Raw genomic sequence first — 25,962 nt, 5'->3', positions numbered from 1 at the left:
ATCACTTTACCTCTACGCTTCGTCTCCCCACAAATCTACCCTGGGGCAGCTCATTTTTGTCCCTAGGAGAGTAAACTATGAAAACCTCTCTGTGCCCCACCCATCCCCGCAAAAGGAGAGGGAGAATGATTTCCAAACTTTATCTAATTCATAGACTATCATGTCTTCACAAAGAGCCACATGCAGCCACGGGCTCTGATAGTATTTCACTAATCCTCCACCTCCCGAACTCTTAGGATCTGGTGATAAATTCTGCAAATCCTATTGTGTCCTGCCCTCAGAGTATCAGGAATCTACTGATGTTTGGCTGGGGATTGGAAGTATTTCTAGAGGCCAAACTGAATCTTAGAAAATAGAAGACAACCTAACCTGTGTTACATAATCAGGCCATGAAAACATGTTTCATATTAGAAAGGCAGCCAGCAGTTTCCTAGGACTCAGACAGAGGTATGGGCTGTTTCTTTGGCTCTGGACCTGCTTCAGAATGACAATATTTGAACCTCTCTGTATCTCCTCATCTGTAAAGCAGAAGCACATCAAGCTGCCCTCTCTGTCACTGACTTGCTTCTGTGTATATTGGACTACGTCTTCCCCTCTGGAGAGGATGAATAAATATTAAGCATGAGAATTATTATGCTTCTCAGAGGTTGGGAAGATCAATAAAATGTTTCTAACACAGGTAGGAAATGAAAATGAAGAGATATCAAGGTCCTTGGAAGCAGACTGGATCCATAACAAAAGTACAACATAATCAGCTGTACAATCAAAAAGTCAAAAGCAAACAATAATAAATAATAAAATAAAATTTTTAAAAAAGGGAATTCCCTGGTCGTCCAGTGGTTAGGACTCTGCGCTTTCACCGCGGTGGCCTGGGTTCAGCCCCTGGCGGGGGAACTAAGATCCAGCAAGTCTTGCGGCGTGGCAAAAAAAAAAAAAGGCAGTTGCCTTAGAGTCTATCGGATCTGCCCCACACTCTCAATCAATGCAGATTCCCAGGAGGCCCTCTAAGCAGTGTCCCCAGCCCTGGGCCGTGCTTCTCCTGGCATGGCTGGTCACTCCCCTCGCAGCCTCCCTTCAGCACTTATCTCACGATAACGCAGTGATGGGTCTGAGGGAGGAGATGCTGGGGGGCTGGTAGAACTCATCTTGGTTATGAACATGGGCTCTGGAGGCACACAGAGTTGGGTGCAAATTCTGGCTCCTCCACTTGACCTTGGGCAAGTTATGCAAGCTCTCTGTCTAGTGTTTTCATCTGTAATGTACAGGCAGGAATACTTCCATCACAGGGTGGTCACGCGGGTTCAGTGCCATATATACGTACGCCACCCACGAGTGCCCAGCATGCAGCGCGCACCCAGTAGAATGTAGCTGGGTGGTGGATGGGCGGGTGGGAAGCAGCAGAGCGGGCTTCATCCTGTGCAACCCCACAGGGCCCTGCACTTTTTGAATCCAGGGGCCCCCTATTTTTGTTTGGCACTGGGCCCCGCAAATCACAAAGCTGGTCCTGGAGAGCAGCCACCTGGGAGGCCAGCTGCTAGGACCCTAGGAGTCCTTGCCATCCAGGAGAGTTAGAAGGCAAACCCCGGCATGACCCCACATGTGCATACATGTGGGGTACTTTGGTACTTTGGGCAAGGATACCACATTTGGAACAAAGCGAACGATGGGAATATTTTGTACTAAACCTGCAGCGTTTCATAGCAAGCTCCCGGGGATTTGTTTAAGAAGAAATAAATGCAACCTCAGTGCCGGGGAGAAAGGTTCTTCCCCGCTCCAGATGTTCTCTTTCTCCCGGAGAGAGAACAACGAGCACCCTCCCTCAGCCCCTTCCTCTCTCCACTGCGAGGACGGGGACCACTTAAAAAATGGAGTAAATTTAGGAGCAATAATCTGGGCTTGCTGAGCTCTGCGCCCCGCGTCTTCCTCTTCCTGGGAGGGGCTGGTGGTGTCTGTCTGAGGCCAGCCAGACGCAACAAAGCAAGTGAGGCTGGCTAACTCTGGGGTTTAGCATTAAGGAAGCCATTTGGCTCTCACGTGAGCCATGCCCTTCAACCAGCCTCATCTGTAACAACAGTGATTTGGGGCTTTCATCCACTGTCTTACTCCTCAAATTGTTCAGTTCTTGGCTGGGAAGAGGGTTACTATTTAATGGACACCTTCAACGACAAACACAGGAACCCCCGCCATTCATCTTGTGACTTAGGATGAATTAAAATGCCTTATTAAAAGCTTCACTTCCTATGAGAAAGTGGTATAGTCACTGGGGAGAATTTTAGATTCATTGCATCTCCGAGTTGAAAGGCACCGAAATAGTCTACAGTTGGTCCCTGACTTACGATGGTTTGAATTATGATTTTTTGACTTATGACGGTGTGAAAGCGATGCACATTAGGTAGAAATCGCACTTCAAATTTTGGATTTTGAACCTTTCCCGGGCTGGTGATACGTGGTATGACGCTCTCTCGGGATGCAGGGCAGCGAGCCGCAGCCCCCAGTCAGCCAGGTGATCACAGGAGTGAACGACCCTCACACTTACAGCCATTCTGGACCCAGACAACCGTTCTGTTTTTCACTTTCAGTATAGTATTCAATAAATTACATGACATAGTCAATACTTCATTATAAATTAGGCTTTGTGTTAGATGATTTTGCCCAACTGGAGGCTAATGTAAGTGTTCTGAGCATGTTTCAGGCAGGCTGGGCTAAGCTACGATGTTCGGTAGGTTAGGTGGATTAAATGCATTTTCAATTTGTTATATGATCAACTTATGATGGGCTGACTGGGACCTAACCCCAACATAAGCTGAGGAAGATCTGTACTCCAGACCCCTTGGTGCGAGATGGAGAAAATCCAAAGAGGTTAAAAGCCTGGTACATTGGTTTTCAAACTTTAGTGTGCATCAGAATCATCTGGAGGGCTTGTTAAAACACAGATTTCTCAGCCCCGTCCCAGTTTTGGATTTAGCAGAGCTGGGGGTGAAGCCCAAGAATGTGCGTTTCTACCCAATTGCCCAGTGATGTTGATGCTGCTGGCCCAGGAACCCTACTTTGAGAATCGCTGGCCTGGCACAAAATGAGTCGGTCTGTTATTACAGAGCAGGAACCGGAACCCAGGGGTCCTGCATTCCAGGTGAGTGCCCTTCTTGGCCCATCTTCTGGTCTCATGGTTGCACCTTTCTCAGCCCTGGCTGGAAGTTCCCTTGGCTACAGTTTTCATGTTTGCACTTTCCACCTAAGATGACCTTGCCCTTCTCACCAAAGTCATGTCTATAATGAGCCTTGAGCTTCCTAGAAAAAAAAACTCTAACAACGCTAAGTATTTCTGGCACTAACACATATTATGAAAAACATGAAAAGAGTGTTTTATGAAGAAATAATAATGCAGTGAAGGATAAATTTAAAGTAAATGCAATCACACCAAGGACCAAGAACCCAAAAAGTAGATCAATGTTTTTCTGACCCTTCTACAGTATCATTTATGTCTACGTTTATTTTGCTAAAAGCAAACAAGAAAACTGCTTACACTTACCCAGAGTGTTGGTAGCAAAGTTTTTTTCAAGTCCATCTTCCGTGAGCTCTCTCTTATTGACCATGCAACCTGCATTATTGATCTAGAAAGTACAGTTCCCGTTTCAAAATAAAGGAAAATAGGGCCAAAGGACCTGTCCCCAAACCCCACGGTTCCTCCACCACCACTGGTCCCACATTCATGTGACAACATCAGTTCTGCTCAACTGGCCCTTCACTCCAAACCCCTTCCTGGGAAATGCCATTTGTGCAGCAGGCTCAGCCACGGGACTGTGCAGAGACCTCCGATGACCAGCGCTTGGCTGGCAACCTAATTCACGATAAAGTGCCCCAGAAATTCGTCTAGACCAGCGCTGTCCAATAGAAATATGTAATTTTAAGTTTTCTAGAAAGTAGCCACATTAAAAAGGTAAAAAGAAACAGGTAAAATTGATTTTAATATTTTATTTAACTCAAGATATCCAAAAAGAGTATCATTTCAAAATGTAATCAATATAAAAATGTTAGTTTACTCTATTTTTCACACTAAGTCTTCAGCATCGGCAGATTTGTACACTGATGGCACATCTCAGTTTGGACTAGCTACATTTCAAATGCTCCATAGCCATATTGGACAGCGCAAGAGCAGACCTGAGCCCGAGTGAACATTTCGGAGCACACTAGAAACTATTTGGGTAGAAAGGCAGCTCAGCTCAGAGTATATGGGAGGAGAAGAAGGACACCAACCCACCCGAGGCCTCCAGCTCTCTCTGGAGAGCAACTGACTGTGTTACTAAAAGATGTGCTTGTCTGCAGCAGGCGTCCTTTTGGACTAAGCTTTTTATTTAATTTCCCCCTGAGCCTCTAATTTTAATATAGCAATCCCCAAATCTACAGAGCTCAGGAATACCAGTATACAAATCATCATTTTATGAAAAAAATAGAACCTCCCCATCCCCCCATAGACCCAGAGGATGGTCCCTTCCTTTCCCCACAAATCCAACCAACAGGGTTAGATTGACTCCAGTGAGTGAACTTGATGACTGAACAGGCCTCCCCATAAAAGATTCTCACTAAGGTGTCACCATAAAGATCCACAAACATACACACCAGTCTACAACCACACAGGCAAGAAATGCACATGCATGAGATTTATCCCCTACTCATGTTTACAAAGCTCACCAGGACATTGAGGGTATGTTCCTGCTTGAAATTTTCAACAAATTTCCAGACTGTCTTGGGATCAGATAAGTCCACAATGTGCAGAAAGATGTTCTAAACCAGAAAACAAAAAAAAATTGTAAAGCCTTAAAAAAAAAAAGATAACATGTATTTTTTTCATTAAAAATGGTTTTTTTAAAAAATGGTTTTAAAAATCAAGTCGTTTGGAATGATACAAAATGGAAAGTCTCACTCTTCAGAAGTACACCATTGTTCACAGTTTCTTACGAATCATCCAGAAATATTTTAAGTACATACAATATTTATAAATGTATGTTTCAGGCATTATATATTATACATTTTAAGCATTATGTGTGTGTGTGTGTGTGTGCCCCTTTTCCATATAGATAGGATCAGACTATACACTGTTCTATATCCTTCTTTTTCACTTAACAATATGTTTTAGAGATTTTTTTCTTATATATAAATCTACCTTATTTCTTTTTTTTTTTAAATCAGGTTGTTTTCTTATTGTTGAGTTTTTTTTTAACATCTTTATTGGAGTATAATTGCTTTACAATGGTGTGTTAGTTTCTGCTTTATAACAAAGTTATACATATACATATATCCCCATATCTCTTCCCTCTTGCGTCTCCCTCCCTCCCACCCTCCCTATCCCACTCCTCTAGGTGGTCACAAAGCACCGAGCTGATCTCCCTGTGCTATGCCGCTGCTTCCCACTAGCTATCTATTTTACATTTGGTAGTGTATATATGTCCATGCCACTCTCTCACTTCGTCCCAGCTTACCCTTCCTCTTCCCCGTGTCCTCAAGTCCATTCTCTAGTAGGTCTGCGTCTTTATTCCCATCTTGCCCCTAGGTTCTTCATGACCTTTTTTTTTTTTTTTTTTTTTTTGAGATTCCATATATATGTGTTAGCATACGGTATTTGTTTTTCTCTTTCTGACTTACTTCACTCTGTATGACAGACTCTAGGTCCATCCACCTCACTACAAATAACTCAATTTCATTTCTTTTTATGGCTGAGTAATATTCCATTGTATATATGTGCCACATCTTCTTTATCCATTCATCTGTTGATGGACACTTTGGTTGCTTCCATGTCCTGGCTATTGTAAATAGAGCTGCAATGAACATGCATTGATCATTTATGTGCATGGCTGTGTGCGCCACCGTAAAGGAAAAGGGAGCATTCAACATGGCTCCTCCATCAAGGAGTTCTGAGTCTACTGGGGGAGGAGGCTGCATCCAGAGGTAACCATGTCACAAGGCAGAAATTGACACGCATCGTAAGCAAGAACTGACTCACAGAAGAAGTTGTCATCTTAGAGTTAGGATGTGCCTTCGATAATCTCTTAGGAGCAAAATATTGACAAAAACTCCCAAATGATTGGTAGGAAACTATGACACATCCATGCAAACGTATGTTTTGTGGCCATTAAAATGGCCTCCTCCCCCAGTAGACTCAGAACTCCTTGACGGAGGAGCCATGTTGAATGCCCCCTTTTCCTTTACGGTGGCGCACACAGCCATGCACATAAATGATCAGTGCATGTTGTCCATTTACCCCTTTTTCTCTGTACTCAGCACATAACTGAAACTTGTGTTCTCAGCATCCAGTGAACGTGAGGCTATTCCCCCTGAGCTCCAGCAGACGTCAGGGACTTATCACCAGCCCAAGGCGGATTCCTGCTGCCGGGAGCTGAACCTACAGGCAAAACTCTGCGCAAGAGCTGTAACTCCCTTGATAAAGCAGAGTTCAGGGCCCTGTCTCAGTTTCCCCATTAACTGAGCCATTGAACCCAAGTCAGAATTTCTTTCTACTGATTGCTCTTAAAACATATTTTCTCACCCTAAGACAAAGGCTCAGAGAATGAGAGAACAGAAGCAATCCCACATTTTCATGCCTCAGAAGGTCTGTAATCAGCTTGAATACCATATTTGGCTTAAGTCTGGAACAACTGAATCTTCCTCTGCCTTCAAGGGAGAGGAAAAGCATTGTCCGTACAGGACTATGCTCTTCTAAAAAGTCTCTGAAGGCCTCACCCAGACAGAGTGGACATGAGGCTGCTGACTCACACCTGGGTCAGCCGTGAGCGTCCACCAGCGACGGCAAACCAAGCCTACACACCTAATCCTTTCATTCTGAGCCCTTCCCGGCAACCCCCCTGGAACTCCCTCCCACCAGCAGGGCTGCGACACTCACACAAAGCCAGGCTCAAAGAAACAACAAAATTCAAATGAGCAACAAAATTCAAGTGAGCTAAAATCAGTTTTACTCTGATCATCTCTCAATCTCCTTGAGCTTCCTGGAAGCACCCAAGGCGTCGCAGAATTAAAAAGAGGCAGCAGCAGGGAAGAGGGACTCGCCATTACAGACAAATCAACCTTGGAGCCTGGTGAAATGAAGCATCCTGAAAAGGTGAAGGGAATCATCTGGCTCCCTCTGAGGGAAACTAGGAAGCCCCAAGGCACCCAGAAGGAGAGGCCAGCAGTCTGCTGTGACCAGGGGAAGGAGCCAGGCAGGTGCCAGTGTGTAAAACCCTGATCTGCTGATCTACACGTGACGAGGCTGGACCTAGGAGCCATTGGGGGTCCTATACTCACTTTTTTAAAAAGAAAAATTTTATTTATTTGTTTATTTGGTCACGCCGGGTCTTAGTTGCAGCACACGGGCTCCTTAGTTATGGCATGTGAACTCTTAGTTGCGGCACGCATGTGGGATCTAGCTCCCTGACCAGGGATCGAACCTGGGCCCCCTGCATTGGGAGTGCAGAGTCCTAACCACTGTGCCACCAGGGAAGTCCCGTACTCACTCTTCAAACCTGGGATACAAGTCTGGTTATTGAAACTGAGCAAAACTCAACTGGGATCCTTCCTGTAGGTGAATCACCATCATCTAGCTGCTGGGTGGCCCAGGAGTCAGGAGTTGACATCACGGGAAGGCTCTACCCAGGGCAGAGGGTGAGTTTGAAGGGTAAAGAGGAGACAGTACATGAATGTGCCCTTGGAAGTAGAAATCACTATGTAGGAACGAGGTGACAGTTACTAATAGCACTCAGGAAGCTAAACCAGTAATTCTTAAGAAGGTGGGATTCCACGCTGGCCTGGGAGAACTGGAGAGTAGAAACCCCTGTTTTTTATCTTGGTGTTTTGCTGTTGATGGGATCAATCGCCACAAGACAGAAGGCACATTGACAGCACCTTCCAGCCATATCAGGAAGTGAAAAGGTTGCACTGTACCTCTGTGATCTTTCTCCGGGAAACCCATCACTCCATTCTAATCAATGAGAAACACAACAGGCCAATCCCAATTGAGGGAGAGTATACAAAACCCCTGGCTAGCGCTCCTCAAAACTGTCCAGGTCATCAAGAACTAGGAAGGTCTGAGAAACTGTCACAGCCACGAGGAGCCTAAGGAGACATGACAACTAAATGTAACGTGGGATCCTGGATGGGATCTGGGAACAGACAAAGGGTGTTAGGTAAAAACTAAGGAAATCTGAATGGACTTTAGTTAGTAATAATGTATCAATATTGGTTCATTTGCTGTAACAAATGAATCATACTCATGTAAGACGTTAGCAAAGGGAAAAATGGGTGTGGGGTAAATGGAAAGTCTGCATTATTTTCACAACTTTTCTATGCATCTAAAACTATTCTAAAATTTAAAAGTTTATTTTTTTAAAAAACGTTGCCCACGGGGAATTCCCTGGCAGTCCAGTGGTTAGGGCTCTGCGCTTTCACTGCTGGGGCCTGGGTTCGATCCCTGGTCGGGGAACTAAGATCCCACACGCCACTCGGTGTGGCCAAAAAAAAAAAAAAAAAAAAAAAAAAGTTGCCCAAGGAGATAACTGCCAGACAAAAGCCTGGTGCCCTTCTATCCAGGCAGCAAGATGGTGATGAACTGCATGTAGCGAGGAGCTGGAGGGTCCACTCTGACTCTCTCCCTGGGCCCATCGGGAACACTGTGCCAGACACAGTGGCTGCTGCACTGGGAGTTTGCCCTGTGACAAGCACTCCTTCCCCCAAGCTTGGGGCCACACACACCCTCTCCAGAAAGAGCCCCGTGGCAGGATACTGAACTCTCCGTACTCCACACACCTGATCTTACCAAGCCAGTGTGTCCAAGAAGCTGGTTCCCACGTGACCTTGTCCTTCCCTGGTGCCCAGCCTGCCCACAGGCACCTGGCTCGGCTGGCCTGCCACACACCCCACCCAGGCTCTCCTGCCCAAAGAACCACCGCTCTTTGACGTCCACCCAACTACACACCCAGGACCGGTCCCGCCAGTGCCCTCCCTGCTTTACCGGCCCAGGCACTGATGAAAGAGAACTAGGGAACTTGAAAAGCAGAGAATGTAAGGTTGGGAGTGGTAATAATATTAGGATAAACAATGTTGATAACAGCAATAATAGTAATAGCTTCTATGGATCGAGAGCTGTACATACTAGGATGCCCTGAACTTCCCATGTCATAGCACTACCATGTTATGTCAGCCAGGGTCTAACAGAAACCACTTTCAACAGAGGGAATTGAACACAGGGATTGGTCTCCCAGAGGAGAAGGGAGAAGAGAACTCAGCTGGGACTGGTGAAGAAACCCGGAGACCAGCAGCAGCAGGAAGCCCCACCAGCCCTAGGCTGGAGGAGCAACGGGAGGGGGTGATGTGACCTGAGCCTGAGAGCAGGGCTCGCCACCAGAAGCAGGAACCTCAGCGGACATTCAGCTGTTGCCACGGAGGCCAGATATCCTGTTTCCCCATTCCTCCCACCCCCTTCCTCCCAATCTTCCTCTAATACCCGCCGCTGGTCAAACCCAGGCACGAGGTGGCTGACGTGGGAGCTGGGGGAACATATACTTCGGAAGCCACGCCGTCCACACCTCCCCGCCCCACCGCGATACAGAGCAGATCAGGCGCGCCCAGGGAGGGGCACATCCTGTGTTGAAAACGCTTGTTGATCACTTAATCCTTACAAGACTGTGAGGGGCTGTACTGCCTCTACCATGTCAATCTCCAGCTCCCAGCATGCTGCCTGACACGTTCACACTCCAAGAGATGTTCAAAAATGAACAAAGTAGTATCACCCCTACTTTTCAGATGAGGAAACTGAGGTCCAGGGAAGCTAAGCACATTGCCCCAGCTCACAAGGCTTCGTGAGCGCAGAACCGGCACTCAGATGCGAGCCCCGCTCCTGCCCATACACCCTGATGAAGCTGGGCAGTGGTGCCTCTTCACACACAGGAAGGGGCAGCCGATCCCGGGGAAGAGCCTGGAGGACGCGCTGAGTCAGGGAAACCGCACCCGCGGGGATGAGCAGACGGGCACCCCCGGCCCCGGACCCTCAAGCACTCAGTGCTGGCGGCCACTTACAAACACACAAGAGGAGAGGATTTCCCGTGGGTTTGTGAACGTGAACGGGGGGAGGCCGCAGGGGAAGGGCACCCTCTCCACCCGCCCCAGGAAACATGCTTGCTCCCCCTCTCAGCACTACCTCCCAAAGACGGTGCAGCTGGACATAAGGAGGGCTGAACAGCGTAAACAGCATCTTGTCCTCTTTTTCTATACAGATCCACTTTGTAAAAAAACATAGCCCAAACCAAAGCGGGCTGGAATCCAGGCAAAGCCTCCTCTGCCCATAGCCTGAGATTAGTATTCCTGCTGCATCCTGCAGCAGTACCACTGAAAGTTATCAGCAGGCAGGCAGCCAGCTTTCCATCTCAAGAACTGCAGCCCCCAGATCGCGGCTGCCCTTGCAGACGTTAGAGGAAGATTTAGAGACCCTCGAGCTCGCAGCCAGCCCTAAGCCCCCGGGAGGAATCTGACGGCAAGAGGCTGCGGAGTCTGCGGAAAGTCTCTTGCCTTGAAAACGTTACTTCAAGACGTGGAATAACCTTCATGAGCAGAGGCAAAATAGTCCATTCTGGATTGGGGCATTTGTTTTCCCTTTGGCCACGGCCCAAGCCGGAGGGCGCAGGGCGCTGTCCGCCCCTCGGCTGTGGGCAGTTGCTGGAGGGGCAGGTGAACAAGACAGAGGAGGAAACTCCAGGTGGGGCTGGAAGCAACATGCTCTGGAGCAAAGGCAAGGGGCCCGTGGTCACTGCCAGCCAGCCCCCTCCTCTCCACTTGACACTGGGGGTTCAGGGGCCTCCACTGGGGCCGGCTCCCCGGGGTACCACCTGCACAGGTGCACAGACCCCACAAGTGGGCCCCACTTGTTTTTTATTTTTTAATTCTTTTTTGATTACTCATTCCTTTCGTTATTACTGTGATGATTTTTAAGTCTCCTAGCAATAACACTTCGGACTTTGGAACTGTTACCTTTGTTCTTATTAGAGATTCTACTGTGTTACACAGCCAGGGTGCCTTCAAGGGGGAATTTTTTTTTAAATTACGTTTTATTGGAGTACAGGCCCCGCTTGTTTTAACGCTATGCCTTCGCCGTCCTCCAATTCTTAGGCTTTTAACACCAGGGTCCCACACCTTCGTTTTGCACTGGGCCCGACAGATGATGTAGCCAGTCCTGGTTCCGACTCTCTCAGAAGAGGAAGCCCACAAACCGTGAGCCAGCTCTGAAAGCTCTCGAGAGGAAGTGGCTCTCATCAAGGCCAAAATGACATTTGTTGTCCCTCTTTATCCGAAGACCACTGGGTCAGTTTACAGCTTGGCTCACCCTGAGTCACCTCTGATGTGTCTCACTGACGTGGCCTCCCTCTGTGGGGGGGACTCCAGCAGTGCCACGTCCATATCATGTCTCCGCAGCAGGCACTGATGCCTTCATGGGGCGTGGGATCAAACCTCACTGCCCCCCTTATCCCGAGTCCAGCCCAGACTTTGAAAAGCGCAGCTCAGAGGAGCGAGGCGGGGGTGGGAGGAATTGGGAGATTGGGATTGACATATATACACTACAGATACTATATATAAAACAGATAACTCATGAGAACCTACTGTATAACACAGGGAACTCTACTCAGTGCTCTGTGGTGACCTAAATGGGAAGGAAATCTAAAAAAGAGTGGATATGTGGGGACTTCCCTGGTGGTCCAGCGCTTAAGACTCCATGCTCCCAATGCAGGGGGCCCGGGTTTGATCCCTGGTCAGGGAACTAGATCCTGTATGCCGCAACTAAGAGTCCACATGCCGCAACTAAAGATCCCACACGGGGCAATGAAGATCCTGTGTGCCGCAATGAAGACCCAGCACAGCCAAATAAATAATTTTTTTTTTTTTTAAAAAGAGTGGACATATGTATATGTATAACTGATTCACTTTGCTGTACAGCAAAAATAAATAAAATAGAACAGAATAAAATAAAATAAAATAGGACCTCTGTCCTGAAACACACTGAAAAAGAAAAAAGAAAAGAGAAGCGCAGCTCCAGCTCTGTTGGCTGAGGCTGCCTCCCAAGCGGAAGCACAAACAGGCCACTGCCAACTCGGGGAGCGAGGCCAGGAGTCCAGCCCCCTGCGCTGCGGACCCTGCGGGCAGGAACCCCCCAGCGGGAGGGGCAGAGAGCAGCTCACCTGGTTCCCGCTCTCCCTGATGATCTCACCTCTGGCACCTTCCGCTCGGTTTTGATCTCGACAAACCAGGTGAACTGTGCCACCTGGTGGAATTCAACAAAACCGTCTGTGAGGGAGAGCGACAGTGACAGCTATGGAGACCGGCTTTTCCAAGTGAAGGACTAAGACATACGGGCTCACAGAAAGAGTACCTGAAACGGAGACTATTCTGGAAAATCTAGACAGATGGTCCCCATAATCAGAGCAGCAGATGTAAGAGAGAGGGCGATCTTGGAACCCGTCCTGCCTACCTGAGCTGACTCACGGTGCACCTGGGACAACGTCCTGACTTAAGGGTCTGAATATATCAAGGATAAGAAGGGTCGGTTTTTGTCATACCTGCATCCCTAGCATCTCATAGAGTACCTGACACACAGGTCTCAACCTAGCTGCACTTTGGACCCACCTGGGAAGTTTTTAAAGCTCTAGATGATGGGCCCAGGCCTGCGTATGTTTTAAAATCTCCCCAGGGAGCCTCATGTCGAGCCTAAGTTGAGGAGCACTGACCTAATATGCAGCAGGAACTCGATAAATATTTACCGAATGGCTGAATCCATAAATGGCACTCAGACTATTCCAGCAAAAGCCATACCGTCATCCATCAAGGCTTATTTAAAGGGGACTTGCCTTGTCTGTGGCAGTTAAGAAGTAAGCATTATGGAACCTGCTTTCTTCACCTAAAACAGCTACTTTTTAAAATAGGGCCTGTTTCATGAGAGGCTACACGCTAACCACATAACCAGCCCCTCTGCTTTATCCTCTTCCCCACAACTCTTCAGAGCACCTCCCAGGTGCTGAGATGCAGTTAATCTTCCCCCTGACTTGGCAGATAATTAAATACAACTCCAAATGGTATAATACTCCCCTGGAAAATGCCTAACAATTTTAGAGAAAAAAAAAAAATCTCGAGCATCTTGAAAAGTGATAAATTCCCAACTTATTTCCCCAACTTCTGCCGGAACATCCATTTTTCCTGGAGAAGGGGCTCTGGAGAGACACGGCAGGCTTTTCTAGCCACCACAGTGCCATTAAGTGACCCAGGGCAGTTGAGCTCATGCAGGAACTTCTGGCATTTACCCGGAGGAAGACTTCAGCTGACTGAATAATTTACGGGCACCCTAGAGAGGCGCTTCCCCACACCAAGCTTAGGGAGGAGAAAGAGGAGGGTGTCTCCAGCTGCTCGAAACCTGGAGGCTGGACACCAGGAAGGAAGAAGGAAGTTCACTGCACGCCCCTCTCCCCTTATTCTGGGGGCTCTGGCTCTTAACCAGGGTCCACAGCCAAATTGCGAGGGACTCCCAGTATCCTTCCCACCCCCGACCCCGTTCTTGTTGAGAAGACGGGAACTGGAGACCAAGTATCCAGGTGTTTCTTGTTTTAAGGTTCCACTGGTGATTCAGACGCCTAGGGTTGGCCGGAGCCCCTCACTGTTCTTAATCAGAAAACACTGACCTGTGGACAGGACCCCAGCTCTCCTGTGAGTTAACTGTGTTGAGAAAAGCCTCCTCCAGTCACTCGCTCTGTCCGCCTCTAGCTTGAAGCTTACCGCACAGCCCAGAGCGCTGGCAGCTGCGCCGATCAGCACAGGGTCAGTGTTCAGGGCTCCCGGCTGTGCTGGCTGGGGCCCTCCTGACCCTCCTGTGACACAGGGCACTCTCTCCGGCGTGGACCGGCCACGGGCTGGCCTCGGGGCCCAGTGCACACACGGGTTAGCAGGCTGCTCACCTCGCTTGGCGATCTCAAAGGCAGTTGCTTTTCCAATGCCGCTGTTCCCCCCGGTGACCATGAAGGCTCTTCCAGGGACTTGGACCTCCAAGTCATCAGGGATGAAGTCCTTGGATGCAGATTCATAGCCACTCCTGGAAGCAGCAGAGCCACAGGAGGAATGGCCGTAAGTAGCTGGGAACACAATCTCCCGTGGGGAGAAAGCCTGATTCTGCGCTGGGCATCGTGCTCTCGCCCGGCACGTCGCGCGGCCCCTTGCTTCCTGGGCTCCCCCTGCTATCCTCCCTGGTCTCATGAACACCCCCATCTTCTCCAGGCCTACATTTCCTATACCATTAGCTTCCTGAACTGAAAATGCTTGGAGATTCCAACAATTTGGTGGCCAAACTACCTTTCTCTGACTGCCTCTGATACCAGGAGGTGCCCCCCACCCCAAAAAACCCTTTGATAGATAGAGGTGTTTTTTTTTGGCCTTTTTCCCACGGTGAGGGGAGCAGAGAGGAGCTTAAGAGACCAGGAACATCATGACTACTGCACCGCAGGACAGGTGTCTCTACCCAGGTATAGAAGGACCACGGCGAAGTGGGTAGATTTGCATGTAGGGAATGAAGGAGGGGGCAGGTGCAGTTATATGAGGGCTGCACGCCTTCAGAGGAAGCAAGGCTCCTTCAGGGCCACAGGGTGTGTGCTGCACAACTCTAGGGGGCGCCGTTCCGATCACGGTGATGAGAGATTCGTATCTGCATCAGGACGACTTTCTGCCGCATGACAGCAAAGCACATAGAGAAGGAGGTGCTTCTTCTAATTTGCACAAAGGCATCATATTGGATAGAAACAACCCTGAGTTCCGTAACTGTTTCTCTCTGCTTTTTGAGCTTCCTCTTCTAGCTTTACTGTCCTAGTATTCCCCAGTTACAAAATTGGCTGAGGGGAGTGGAGGCAGAGCGGAGGGGGATTGGCAGGAGGAGACCCACAGGGCGGAGCTCTCCCCACACACCAGCAGGCTGGGGTCTCAGCTTGTGTCTCTCACGCAAAGAGCTGATTCCCTGCAGTGCAGAATGCAACTCTTTCCCCCAAAGGTTCTGGAAGAAGCCCAGTGCCCTCGCCGCGCCCTGTTTACACACGGACTGCCAACAGCTGGTCTCCTGCCCCATGCCCTGGCACAGCACAACTGCCAATTACATGCCTGGACACTGGTGAAGAGGGCCAAAGAATGTTTATGAGCTTGGGTCTGGTTTAGCCACAGGGGCGGTCACTGCCCCTGGTCTCACAGTCAAGAGACCAGGGAGAATGTTCCTGCTCTCACCATCTGTAACTCGCCCAAACATCCAGGGCAGCTCAGAGAATGCCCTTTCCATTGCTTCTGCTGTTAGTGGGCCACTTAGTGGGGCAAGCAAGACTTCTGACTGTTCCAAGGCCTCCTGAAAGGCTGACTTGAAACTAAAAATAATATCAATCATAAGGGTTTTGGATCAAACAACTTGGATTTAAATCACAGCTCTGCCTCTTAACAGCTGTGCCGTCTCATGTGTTGGCTTAACCTTTCTGAGCTCCTGTCTCATCATCTGCACAAAGGGGATAATCAAAGCTACTTCTTGGGCAGCCTGGGTGAGATAATGTATGTGAGGCATTTATCACACACTTGGAATAAATTAAGAACTCAATAAATAGTAGTTGCTATCATTATTACTAGTATTAATAACGACATGAATACCTTTCACGTTCAAAACTAAGCTCATTTGTCCCCCCCCCCTCCACAGCCCCCTAGCCCTTCAAATCATTAGGGACTTTGAGAGTAATTTAAACTATAACCAAAGATGAAGCTGGAAGATTTGTTTTTTCCCACAGGTCGGGGTCCCAGGATCACTGTGAAAAGATTTTCTTGCAGAGGAAAGAGGTTTCTCAGAAAGAATCAAGGGCCAGGGAGTCAGTGAATAGGGGTCCAGGCAGGACAAGGCACTGGTGGGGAGCAAGAAAGAGCTTTCCAAACCACCACAGGGCCAGAAGAAGAGCAGGCCAGAGAACATGCCCCAAGTAAATGCCCCACAGGGACCCGGCCCCGAGAGCCCCCTCCTCCTGGGGCAGGAAGCTGAGAGGCTTTTCTCTGTGACACACAGCTAGAGGAGACCTTAACCTCTGGGCTGCCACATCGATCCTATTAGAGACTTAGGTTTGCTGAGGACGGCTCCTGTGGATTAAACCTCTTCCTCAAACTCCAGGCTGTGAGCCAGTTGCCAAGTGGGTGGTGCCAGGCTGGGCTAAAGGACACGTCATACCTCCCTTTGTCCTTTGCCTTCAACACAGGGATTCCATCCTGATCCCGTCTGTTGTTAACATACGACGACTTAGTTTTTTTTGTATCCTCCCACCCTCTTTTTTTATCTTTATAAACTCTTGATATCAGTCCTTATTTTTCAGACGTAGAGAGACATAAATGACTTAGCCAGGGTCATGAGATGGTAGCTGATAAAGCCCAACAGCCCAGCCTAGGGCACCTTCTACGTCACCAGTGGTGCCCAGAGTGGCCCCCAGACAAGCAGCATCATCATCACCTGGCAATCTGTCCGCGGAGTCAGACACTCCAGGGTGAGGCCGAGCAATCAGTGAGTGGTTTCACATGCCCTCCAGGTGATTGTGATTCAAGCTGAGCAACCACTGTACTTAGTGTTTCCTGAACCCCCCGAATATAGGAATCAAGCTCCCCGGCAGGCTTCCCCCAATTTATCCAATATGGAATTTGCTAAGGTCCCACCCACACATGCTAGGAGCTTAGGAGTCAGTTGTTGTAGCTGAACTACCCCCTGGTAATTCTTAGGTTTGGGCAAGTTTAGGAAACTGTAACTAGGTCCTGCTGCCTAGGGGCCCAATATAAGGAAGCTTTATAAAAATCCTGGTGTGCCAAGAAATAACACTGTAAACCCAAACTACAGACTCTCAAGTTGGAATCAAAGTAAGGTGTTGTCTTTCCCTCCAATTCACTAAATACATAATAGCAGGGAAACCCGCCTAAGTTTGCACCCCTCCAACTTCACGGAAGAGTCTGGGGAGAGACTTTTAGAAGCCTGCTTTCCTGGGGCAGGAAGCTGACTCAAACTTTTCATGCTGCATTCTGTGTTAACATGGAAAGATCCAGCAAATGGTGGCCACTGCCTGTACACCCCTTTGAAAGAGGCGGCCACGGTATTCACCTAAATTCAGTGGGTCAGGGTTGACGGCTACACTTCCCACATTCTCTGCAGCACTGGCCCCTGAGGAGGGTCTGCCCTTTTTCCAAAAGGATGTGGGGTGCAGAGAAGGGAGCAGCGGTAGCTGTCTCCCCTTCAGTGATGCCTGGAGTCCTGGTATGATGGAAATTTGCCCGGGCTGCCTTAGGAACTGATAAAAACCCTAGTGCAGGGAGGAGAGGAAGTCTCCTAGAGATGACTCGGATGCACAGCAGAAACACCGGTAGGATTTTTTAACAAAATGTCTGTCTAGGCCCCAGTGCACATCAGCTGAATCAGAGTCTCTAGGGGGAGGGCCTGGAAAATGGTATCCTAAATTCTCCACTGGTGATTTCTGATTTCAGACAGGGGTGAGAACCACTGCGTAAGCCTAACTAATTCTAAGATAAAAACCACCTCTCCATCTGCCAGAAGTGGCCACCCCTTAAAACCACAGCGAGGGCGATCACGGGGCCGGTGGAACCATCCAGCACCGTTCAGCAAGCTCACACTGGGTGCAGAGCCGACACTCGCCCTGAAACCCGCGCCCGGAATGTTCCAGCTGGAGGGAGAGGTCACAGTCCACAAGCCGCAGTTGATGAGTGAGGGAAAAAACACACCCAGGAAAAGTACTAAACAGAATCTCGACTAGCAGCTCAGAACTAACCGCGTCTGACGCCGAAAACAGCCCCACGGAGCCAGTATCGGAGCCCGCCCAACAGGGTGCCAAAGGAACACCCGGGAGGCTCTGAGGCGCCTGGGCCGCCTGACGTCAGTGGGTGCGGCCTGCGCGGCAAGGCCCCGCCCCCTGGCGCCCGCCCCGCCCCCGGGCGCCCGCCAGGTGCGGGGGTCGCTCCGGCCGCCGGTACATCTGCCAGCTAGCGGGCGCCTCCGTCGCTTGGTGGGTCCAAGAGATCGCGGGGAAGTCGCGGGCGCGTCCCCGCTAACCTCGCTTGAGGGCGCCGAGGCGGGCCACGTGACAGCCGGACGGCCCGCCCCCCAACCGGCAGCCCCGGCCCGCGGCCCCCGGCGCGGTACCCTCTGCATCCTTACTTGGTGTATTCGCGCAGGCCTTTGGCGAACCACACGGCGCTGCGGTAGAGGAGCATGGTCGGGCGGGCGCCGCACGCAGAGTCTCGCGGGCCCGCGGGCCCGGTGCCCCCGCCCCGCCCCGCCCCGCCCCGCCTCGCCCCGCCTCTCCCCGCCCCGCCTCTCCCCGCCCCGCACCCCGGGCCAGCCAGCGGTTACATCATCCCAGTTACATAAAAACCGCGGCCTTCGGGGCTTTTCTCCACTGGGAATGCGACGGGGTCTCTACGACGTGGAACGCCCCTCCTGTCCCGGCTCTGGAGAGTGCCCCCTCCAGCCCCAGCCTCAGAGGGCTGGGCCGGGGGTTGGGGGGTGGGGAGGGAGGGCAGACCGTGCTGCGGGCCGCGCTGAAGGTCCGCATAGTCACCTCTGGGTCGAAGCCGGGCGTCAGCACGTTTTGGGGGTATGACTAGGATGCAAAGATGGCACCGAAGCGCACCTCCTAGAATCTGATGACCCAGAAAATCGTGTGGAATAAAAGCGATGAGGCTTACTGATCCTAAAAAGATGTCTTCGTCTGATGGGTTTATCATAGGGGTTACTGAAAAACTAGCATTTTCTAAGTTCCCACCTACCTTACTTCACGAAATGCCCCCAGTATCTCAGCAGAAGGACATGGCCTCTTCAGCGGGTGCAATAAGTCAGGTCAATAACATGCACACAGTGACACGATTGTGCAGAGGCAGGGCTGGGTCTCTCTCCCTCCGGAGAGGTAAGTCTGTCTCCAAAGTACAGACTTGTACCACTAGTTCTGCAGCATCTTGCAGTGCCAGGGTGGGGCCCTTTAGCTCCTCCAAATCTTCATCAGCGTCCCCGATCCCCCAAGGCCAAATAAACATACTGTGTTAGTTTAAAAAAAAAAAAAAAAAAAGCATAGTGGCTCTGTCAGCCTACATCCTAGACAAGTCATCCAGCCCCTTCTGGGCCCCATATGTAGGAATCGGGCACCCCTGTCCACATCTGACCTCCATCTCTAAGTCCCAGTTAGGAAACCTCTCTCGGTTAAATTCTGTACTGGTTTACCCAACTCACCCAGAGACTGAGACACCCTTACATAAGATGTGCAGAGACCAGCTGGTTTAATGGCCTCATTACCTAGGATAGACGATATAGGATCACTGCCCCCTCCCAAGTGGGCGTGTATTTAATGCAGAATACCTTTTGAAACAAATTTCCCCCGGACAGCTTGCTCCTCTGAACAGGACTGTGAGGTTCCACGGCATTGCTCTTATTTTTGACAGAGTGATGAAAGGAAGTTTAAACAAGTGGCCTTCTGTAAAGCCACCCAGCCTGGTGTGACTTTCAATGCCAGTCAGGTTAGACCGGGAGAACATTTTGGACCCCCAGAGTTACACAACTGTGCTTTGTACACTCTGTGTCAGTGATGGAAAAGGTATCAGTCGGCTCTGAATCTCTCCCACCACCTCAGGAAATGTGCTTTTGGCTCACAGAGGGGGTAAGAAAATCTTTTGAACCACACAGTGTATTGAGGACATCAGCAGCACCTTGCAGTAAAAGGGTGGGTGGAAACCCAGCTCTCTCAACCTGCCGTGTAAACCCCGGGATGCTGCAGACCTACTCCGTTCTTAGTTTTCTTGCTGGTAGAATGGGAATGAATATGCTCACTTCATGGGGTTGTTGTGATGATTAAAGGCATTCGTAAAGAGCTGAGCAAAATGCCTGGTTTCATACGAGGTGATCAAAAAACGTTCACTTCCCTCAAGTTTTCTTCTCATTCTTTCCCTCCTACGCTACACCCATGCCGTGTACATTCCATCCACGTTCCATGAGTGCATGAAGCATGTAATGTTTATCCTCAAATCAACAAGTATCCACTAGGGACTGCATTGTACACACTTCATAGGAGGTTTTAAGAAAAGACAACCCTCATCTCAAAAGGGAACTCCACTCTCCCCTGGATGACAAGCAACATACACACAAAAAAGAAACAAAGGACAGGATGGGATTAATGGGAAAAGGGTCCAGTTTAAGTAGGAGTTAGCTGAGCTGGATTTTAGTTCTGTTTTGTCACTGATTCTCAGTGTTACCCTGGGTAATAGTGATAAAATTTATTGACGGTTTAATATGTCCAAATATTGTGGATTATCTCACTTAATCCTTACAATGATCTAGTAAGGTTGTTCTCACTATTATCTCCATTTTACAGATGAACAAACTGAGACTTAGAGGGTAAGCCACTCGGCTGAGGTCACAGTAAATACACGTTGGAGCCAGGACTGGAGGCAGGCAGTGGGATTCCAGAGCCAACAGACTCTCACTGGACCGTACTGTATGGGGGCAAGTCACTTAGCCTCTCTGGGCCTCAGTTTTCTCATCTAAATGAAAAGGAAATTAGATAGATGACATCTGGGGCCCCTTCCAGCTCTGACTTTCTATGACTAATAAGAGAATTACACAAAGATGTTAAATAAGTTAGGCCCAAGGTGCTTTTAAAAGAGCCACATCCAGTGGGTGTAGCTGCTTCATTTCATGTGGGTAGAGAGCCTCGAAGATATTTCTTCTGTGTCCCTGGTTCCAATTTGCTACTCAAAAGCCACACAAAGAAATCATCCTCTAAAGCTTGCTTCTAATTGATTTAGAGCCCTGAAGCTAATTTTGACCAAATTGGAAGGAGAAGCAGAAGGTGAGGACTGAGAAATCCATAGCTTTCTGCACAACAGATACACATGATGGGAAGTCTGCGTGTACACACACACACACACACACACACACACACACCAGTGTTTGCATCTCTTCCACTGAAATTCAGTACCAGTTCCTCCAGCCCAGTTGTCATGGCAACACCAGCTGCCAATGAGATCATGGAAGACAAGGTTATAATGGCAGTGGTGCCTTAATATTTTACCTGGCAAAACCACTTAGGTAATAAGCTGAATAACCATAAATCATAAATCCATGGGAAGCCCAGGCGCCGCTGATTGTACGTGTTTAGTGTGCAGCTGGGGGTGGGGAAGAGACATGAAAGCGAAGGGAAGGGAACAAAAAGGAAGGAGGGTGAGGTGGAGGTTGGGGAGGAAGGTCTCTGATGCTGATCCCTGTTTTTCCTCAGTGTCCTGACCCTGTCTGCACACGGATTAAGGAACCGGTCTCTTCCATATTCACGAGAAGGGACGGGCGCTCCCAGCCTTAATCGCAAAAGGCTTATAAGAAACCCGAGGCTGCCTCTTGGGGTTCACACTAAGGGAGGAGAGAAGCAGCCCAGGGATGACATTGCAGACAATGACCCACCCACACGGGCACCCAGCGGGGGGCAGAACCCCACTCAGGACCGCCTCTCTGGTTGCCTCCCCAAGTCTCTTGATGCCACCAGTTTTACAGACTCGCTCTCCCCTGGGGCAACCGTCTGCTGCCCATCTGAACCAATTCCCTGAAGGGCAAATCCATGGATTTAAGGGTGTCCTTCCTTTCACAGGAAACTAATCATGGGGCGGAGGCCTCTGGTAAGAGATCTGTCAGTGGGGAGAGAGACTCTGCTTACACCCAAACACCCTTTGGTGCCTTTGAATTTTGTACTATGCTCATGAATTACTCATTCAAATTAAAAAACACACAAAGGCGCACCTTCTTTCCCTAGCCCTGTCCACCTTCCAAGAACCAGGCACGTGGACGAGATGGGCCAAGGGCAGGGCAGTCGTGATGCCTGGGTCGATCAGTCACCCTGTTAACGGAACTGATGAAGGAAATGATTTCCCACAGACGGGGCTTGTGTTGGTCTGAAAGTCTCACGCAGTCTGTTTCTAGGGCTGTCGTTTCCTGGCAGACAGGTTCTCAGTGCAAAAGCAGTCGGCCTTCTCCGGTGGGGCTCAGGGGCCAGAGATAATGCTCTGATGCTCTGAGGGGTTGCTGTGACTCACCCGGACCAATGCTCCCTGTACCACCTGGTCCCCATTGCTGGCTCGGGAGAAGGGCCACCAAGGGACAGGGAGAGGGCGGCAGACACGCAGTGGCAAGAACTGGGATCAAGAGTCAGAAGACCCGCGTTCAGCTCTGCTGCCTCTTCACAGGAGACACTCCACCTCTCCGAGCCTCAGTTTCCCCTCTACACTGCACTATAAACCACCAGTCCTTGAGGCACAGGAGTGAGGGTGAAATCCAGGACCTTTTCTCTTATTTAACAAATACTTATACTCTACTTGCCATGTGCCAAGCACTATTCTAAGCTCATTTCAAATGAGTAGACTGAGGCACAGAGAATTTCAAGGTGTGTCCATGATCACACTAGAACCTACAAAGTACCAGAGCCAGGATTCCAACCTGACAGTCGGGGTCCAGACCCCACACATTTAACCCCTTTTCTGTAAGGATGGGACACTTCTCCTGGTGGCTTCTCTTCAGTTTCTTCTTTCAGTCACTTCTGTGGGGCTGGAAACTTCCTCTATCATCTACCATCCCCTTCCTCTTTTGGTTGGTTGATTGGTCCCTGTGTTGACTGGGTGGTTGCGAGTTCACCGTTCCCTCCACCAGCATCCCTCCGCACCCCCCACCCCCCCCCCCACCCCCGCTCCCCCTAAATCAGAGACACTCAGAGACAGAAGGCGGGGCACTAAGACCTCAGTCAACTAAGAGTGAGATTGGGCTGTTGTGAGCCTGTGAGCATGTGTGCCCTTACATATGCGTGGAATGTCTAAATGGCCCTGCCCTTGCCAGCTGTTTAATCCTGGGTGATTCCATCATTCTGGGGAGGCTTGGAAGGATTGAGGAATACATGATTTTATTTACATATTTTTAAATTGTGGTATAATATACGTAACGTAAAATTTACCATCTTAACCCTTTTTTAAGTGCACGGTTCAGTGGCATTAAGTACATTCACACTGTTGTGCAGCCATCACCACCATCCATCTCCAGAGCTTTTCATCTTACAAAACTGAAACTCTGTCCCCATTAAACATTAACTCCCTCTTCCCCCCTCCCCCCAGCCCCAGGCAACCACCATTCTGCTTTCTGTCTCTATGAATTTGACTGCTCTAGGGACCTCCCGTAAGTGAAATCACATAGTATTTGTCCTTTCGTGACTGATTTATTTCACTTAGCATAATGTCTGCAAGGTTCATTCATGTCGTGGTGTGTGTCAGAACTTCCTTCCTTTTCAAGGCAGAATATTAGTCCGTAGTATGTAAACACCACGTTTTGTTTATCCATTCATCTCTCGATGGACACTTGGGGTGTTTCCACCTTCTGCCTATTGTGAATAATGATGCCGTGAACACTGGTGTACAAATATCTTTTCTAGACCCTGCTTTCAATTCCTTTGGGTATATACCCAGAGGTACAATTGCTGGATCATATGGCAGTTCTATTTTTAATTTTTTAAGGAACCTCCATGCTGTTTTCCATAGCAGCTGCAACATTTTCCATCCCCACCAACAGTGCACAAGGGTTCCAATTTCTCTACATCCTCTCCAGCACTTGTTATTTTCTGGGTTTTGCTGTTGCTTTATAGTAGCCATCCTAGTGGCTGTGAGATGGTATTGCTCTGTGGTTAATTATTACTTTTGTTATGTATCTTAAAACATGTTTTATAATTTCTGTGATATTCAGGTGCTGCCTCCGTCTTGTGTTCATTGCCTAATACAGCTTCTTAATCATACACACACGCTCACACACAGATGCCCTATTGGAAGGATAGTTTGCTTCTTAGGTATGTGGTTTTGTGGATGTGAATAACACAGAATCAGTTCAACTTCTTTTCTCTCGCGAGCTTTAATCCACTGCTGGGGACCGCTGAGTTGCCCTCGGGTGGGTCACGTGCCCTTGATCTAATCGGATCCTTAATCATTTCACAGGGAGTTTGGGTTCAGTCAGGCTCATTTGTTTGGCACACGAGGCTGGAACTGACAACTACTTTGTCAAACTGAGCTCTCAGTTGTTCATTTGGCAAAATAAAATGTCAAATTACTAGTTTTTCCAGTTCGATTCACAGAAATGATCTCCCTGACAGTTACAGAGAAAGTGCCTATTTAAATGAGTCTTATGTGTATTGGTCATTTTTGAGGCAGGTCTCTTTGCGTTGATGATGGAAAGAAGTTCTTGATTTACAAGTGGAAAAAAGCAGGTTGCAGAGTAGTTAATGAATAATGTGATGTAAATTTTATAAAAATCACATATTTATGCTTAAATATATACAGATATGTTCTGAAAAGAGACTAAAAGATGAATGCTGGTGACCTTTCGGGGGCCTAGAACTAAGAGTTATGGTAGGGTTTGAAATCTTTTACTTTTTATTTTTTTTATTTTTTCAGACAAATTTTTAATTAGTAAACTAAATGATCACATCACTTTTTAACTTAATATGCATATTAGCCTTATATTACTTTTTAAAATTAATTTTTATTGGAATATAGTTGCTTTACAATGTTGTGTTAGATTCTACTGTACAGCAAAGTGAATCAGCTATATGTATACATATATTCCCTCTTTTTTGGATTTCCTTCCCATTTAGGTCATCTTTTAAGTTTTTCTAGCCTTTGACACTACTTGAATTTTCAGCCATAAGCGTGTATCACCTTTATAAAGAAAACAAAGTTTTAAAACAGTCATTTTAGGAAAATAAAAGGGCTTATAAAAGGGACTATACTACTGATATAGCTCCTGCCTCCAGCTGTGGAAAAATAGCCCTGTCCTGAAGTGGCAGAGCCTGAAGTGGAGCTTCACTTAATGTGATGTATTGTGGGAGTGGTCTCAGGAGAAACCAGAATGCAAGACAGGGAGGAAGGACAGGAAAAAGGAAGAAGCTGGGAAAGGATGTGGCTTCTGTGAAGTCTGGCCTGACCCCCTGGGGAGCTGCGGCACATAAATGACACCAGAGTTTGACCTGTCCTGAAGCTGGGATGCCCTCTTGTCCGGATCAGTCCTTAGACATGGATAACCGTGTGTGTGTGTGTGTGTGTGTGTGTGCACGTGTGCGTGTGCGAGCATTTGTGTGTGTATAGTGTGCATGTGCAAGGGAGTGGTAACTCATGCACAAGCTTGCTCTACCCAACCAAGGAAGGGCTCCAGGAAAGGCTGCAGGTGTGCCATTAGCTTCAACACCTGCTGCAGCTGGGGCGGCCCCACTGGGCTGGCACGAGGGACCAGGGGAAGCTGGGCCACAACGCCTTGCCCCAGAGGACTGGCAATTGAACTGAAACTGCCTTCTTTACAAACACACTTATAAACTGTAGACTGATTTGCAAAATGCCTTTTTTGTGTGTGTGGCTATGGAAAAGTACAGGCTACAGGACATTTTAAAAGCTGAAATATTAAAGTAAAGAGAGAAAGAGTGAAAAAAAATTTGTCTTGGAAGAATCCAATCAGACTGCAAGATTTTTGCAATTGTGGGGAAAATCATTGACAGGAGCTCAGTGCTGTCGACCAGGGACAGAGCTATTCAGGGAGGAGACAATGAGTGTTCTCACCTGGATAGCGCTGGGTGCTGGGCGGGGGGGGGGCGAACTTCATGGACAATGCATATCTTATCATTGATTACATCTCCTTTGCTGACTTGGTGGTTGAGAAAGTTCAAAGCCAGACTTGAATCCAGGACTAAGTAACCCAGGGAATATGGCCAATGAATACAGGCAGGGATTGATCTTGGAGGGCATATTGCAAGGCGTAAAATTTCATGGGCTGCCTTGACATCTCTGAGCTTCGGAGAGGCCCAAAGGCCTAGCTGAGAGTCCCCTGCTTTCACC

General features: G+C 48.7%; 1 protein-coding gene across 4 annotated transcripts in view; it reads right to left on the bottom strand.

Annotated features, from left to right (window-relative positions):
- Positions 1–18,345, bottom strand: part of DHRS12 (dehydrogenase/reductase 12) — a 37,011-nt gene extending 18,666 nt beyond the window's left edge. For 3 of the 4 annotated variants that reach the window (XM_068526592.1, XM_068526593.1, XM_068526591.1), the window contains exons 1-5: positions 18,233–18,345; positions 13,977–14,110; positions 12,213–12,295; positions 4,690–4,782; positions 3,530–3,611 (exon numbers count right to left, since the gene is read on the bottom strand). In XM_068526592.1, coding sequence (XP_068382693.1) covers positions 3,530–3,611; positions 4,690–4,782; positions 12,213–12,295; positions 13,977–14,110; positions 18,233–18,288 — 448 coding nt within the window. In that variant the 5' untranslated portion in view covers positions 18,289–18,345. The remainder of the gene's footprint in view (positions 1–3,529; positions 3,612–4,689; positions 4,783–12,212; positions 12,296–13,976; positions 14,111–18,232) is intronic. The other variant, XM_068526594.1, reaches the window with a different exon arrangement.
- Between the last annotated feature and the right edge of the window lie 7,617 nt (positions 18,346–25,962).

The sequence above is a fragment of the Eschrichtius robustus genome, chromosome 18, assembly GCF_028021215.1.
Source record: "Eschrichtius robustus isolate mEscRob2 chromosome 18, mEscRob2.pri, whole genome shotgun sequence".
Classification (NCBI taxonomy): Eukaryota; Metazoa; Chordata; class Mammalia; order Artiodactyla; family Eschrichtiidae; genus Eschrichtius; species Eschrichtius robustus.
The sequence above is the reverse complement of the archived record's forward strand: the minus strand, read 5'-3'. Positions and strand labels throughout refer to the sequence as shown.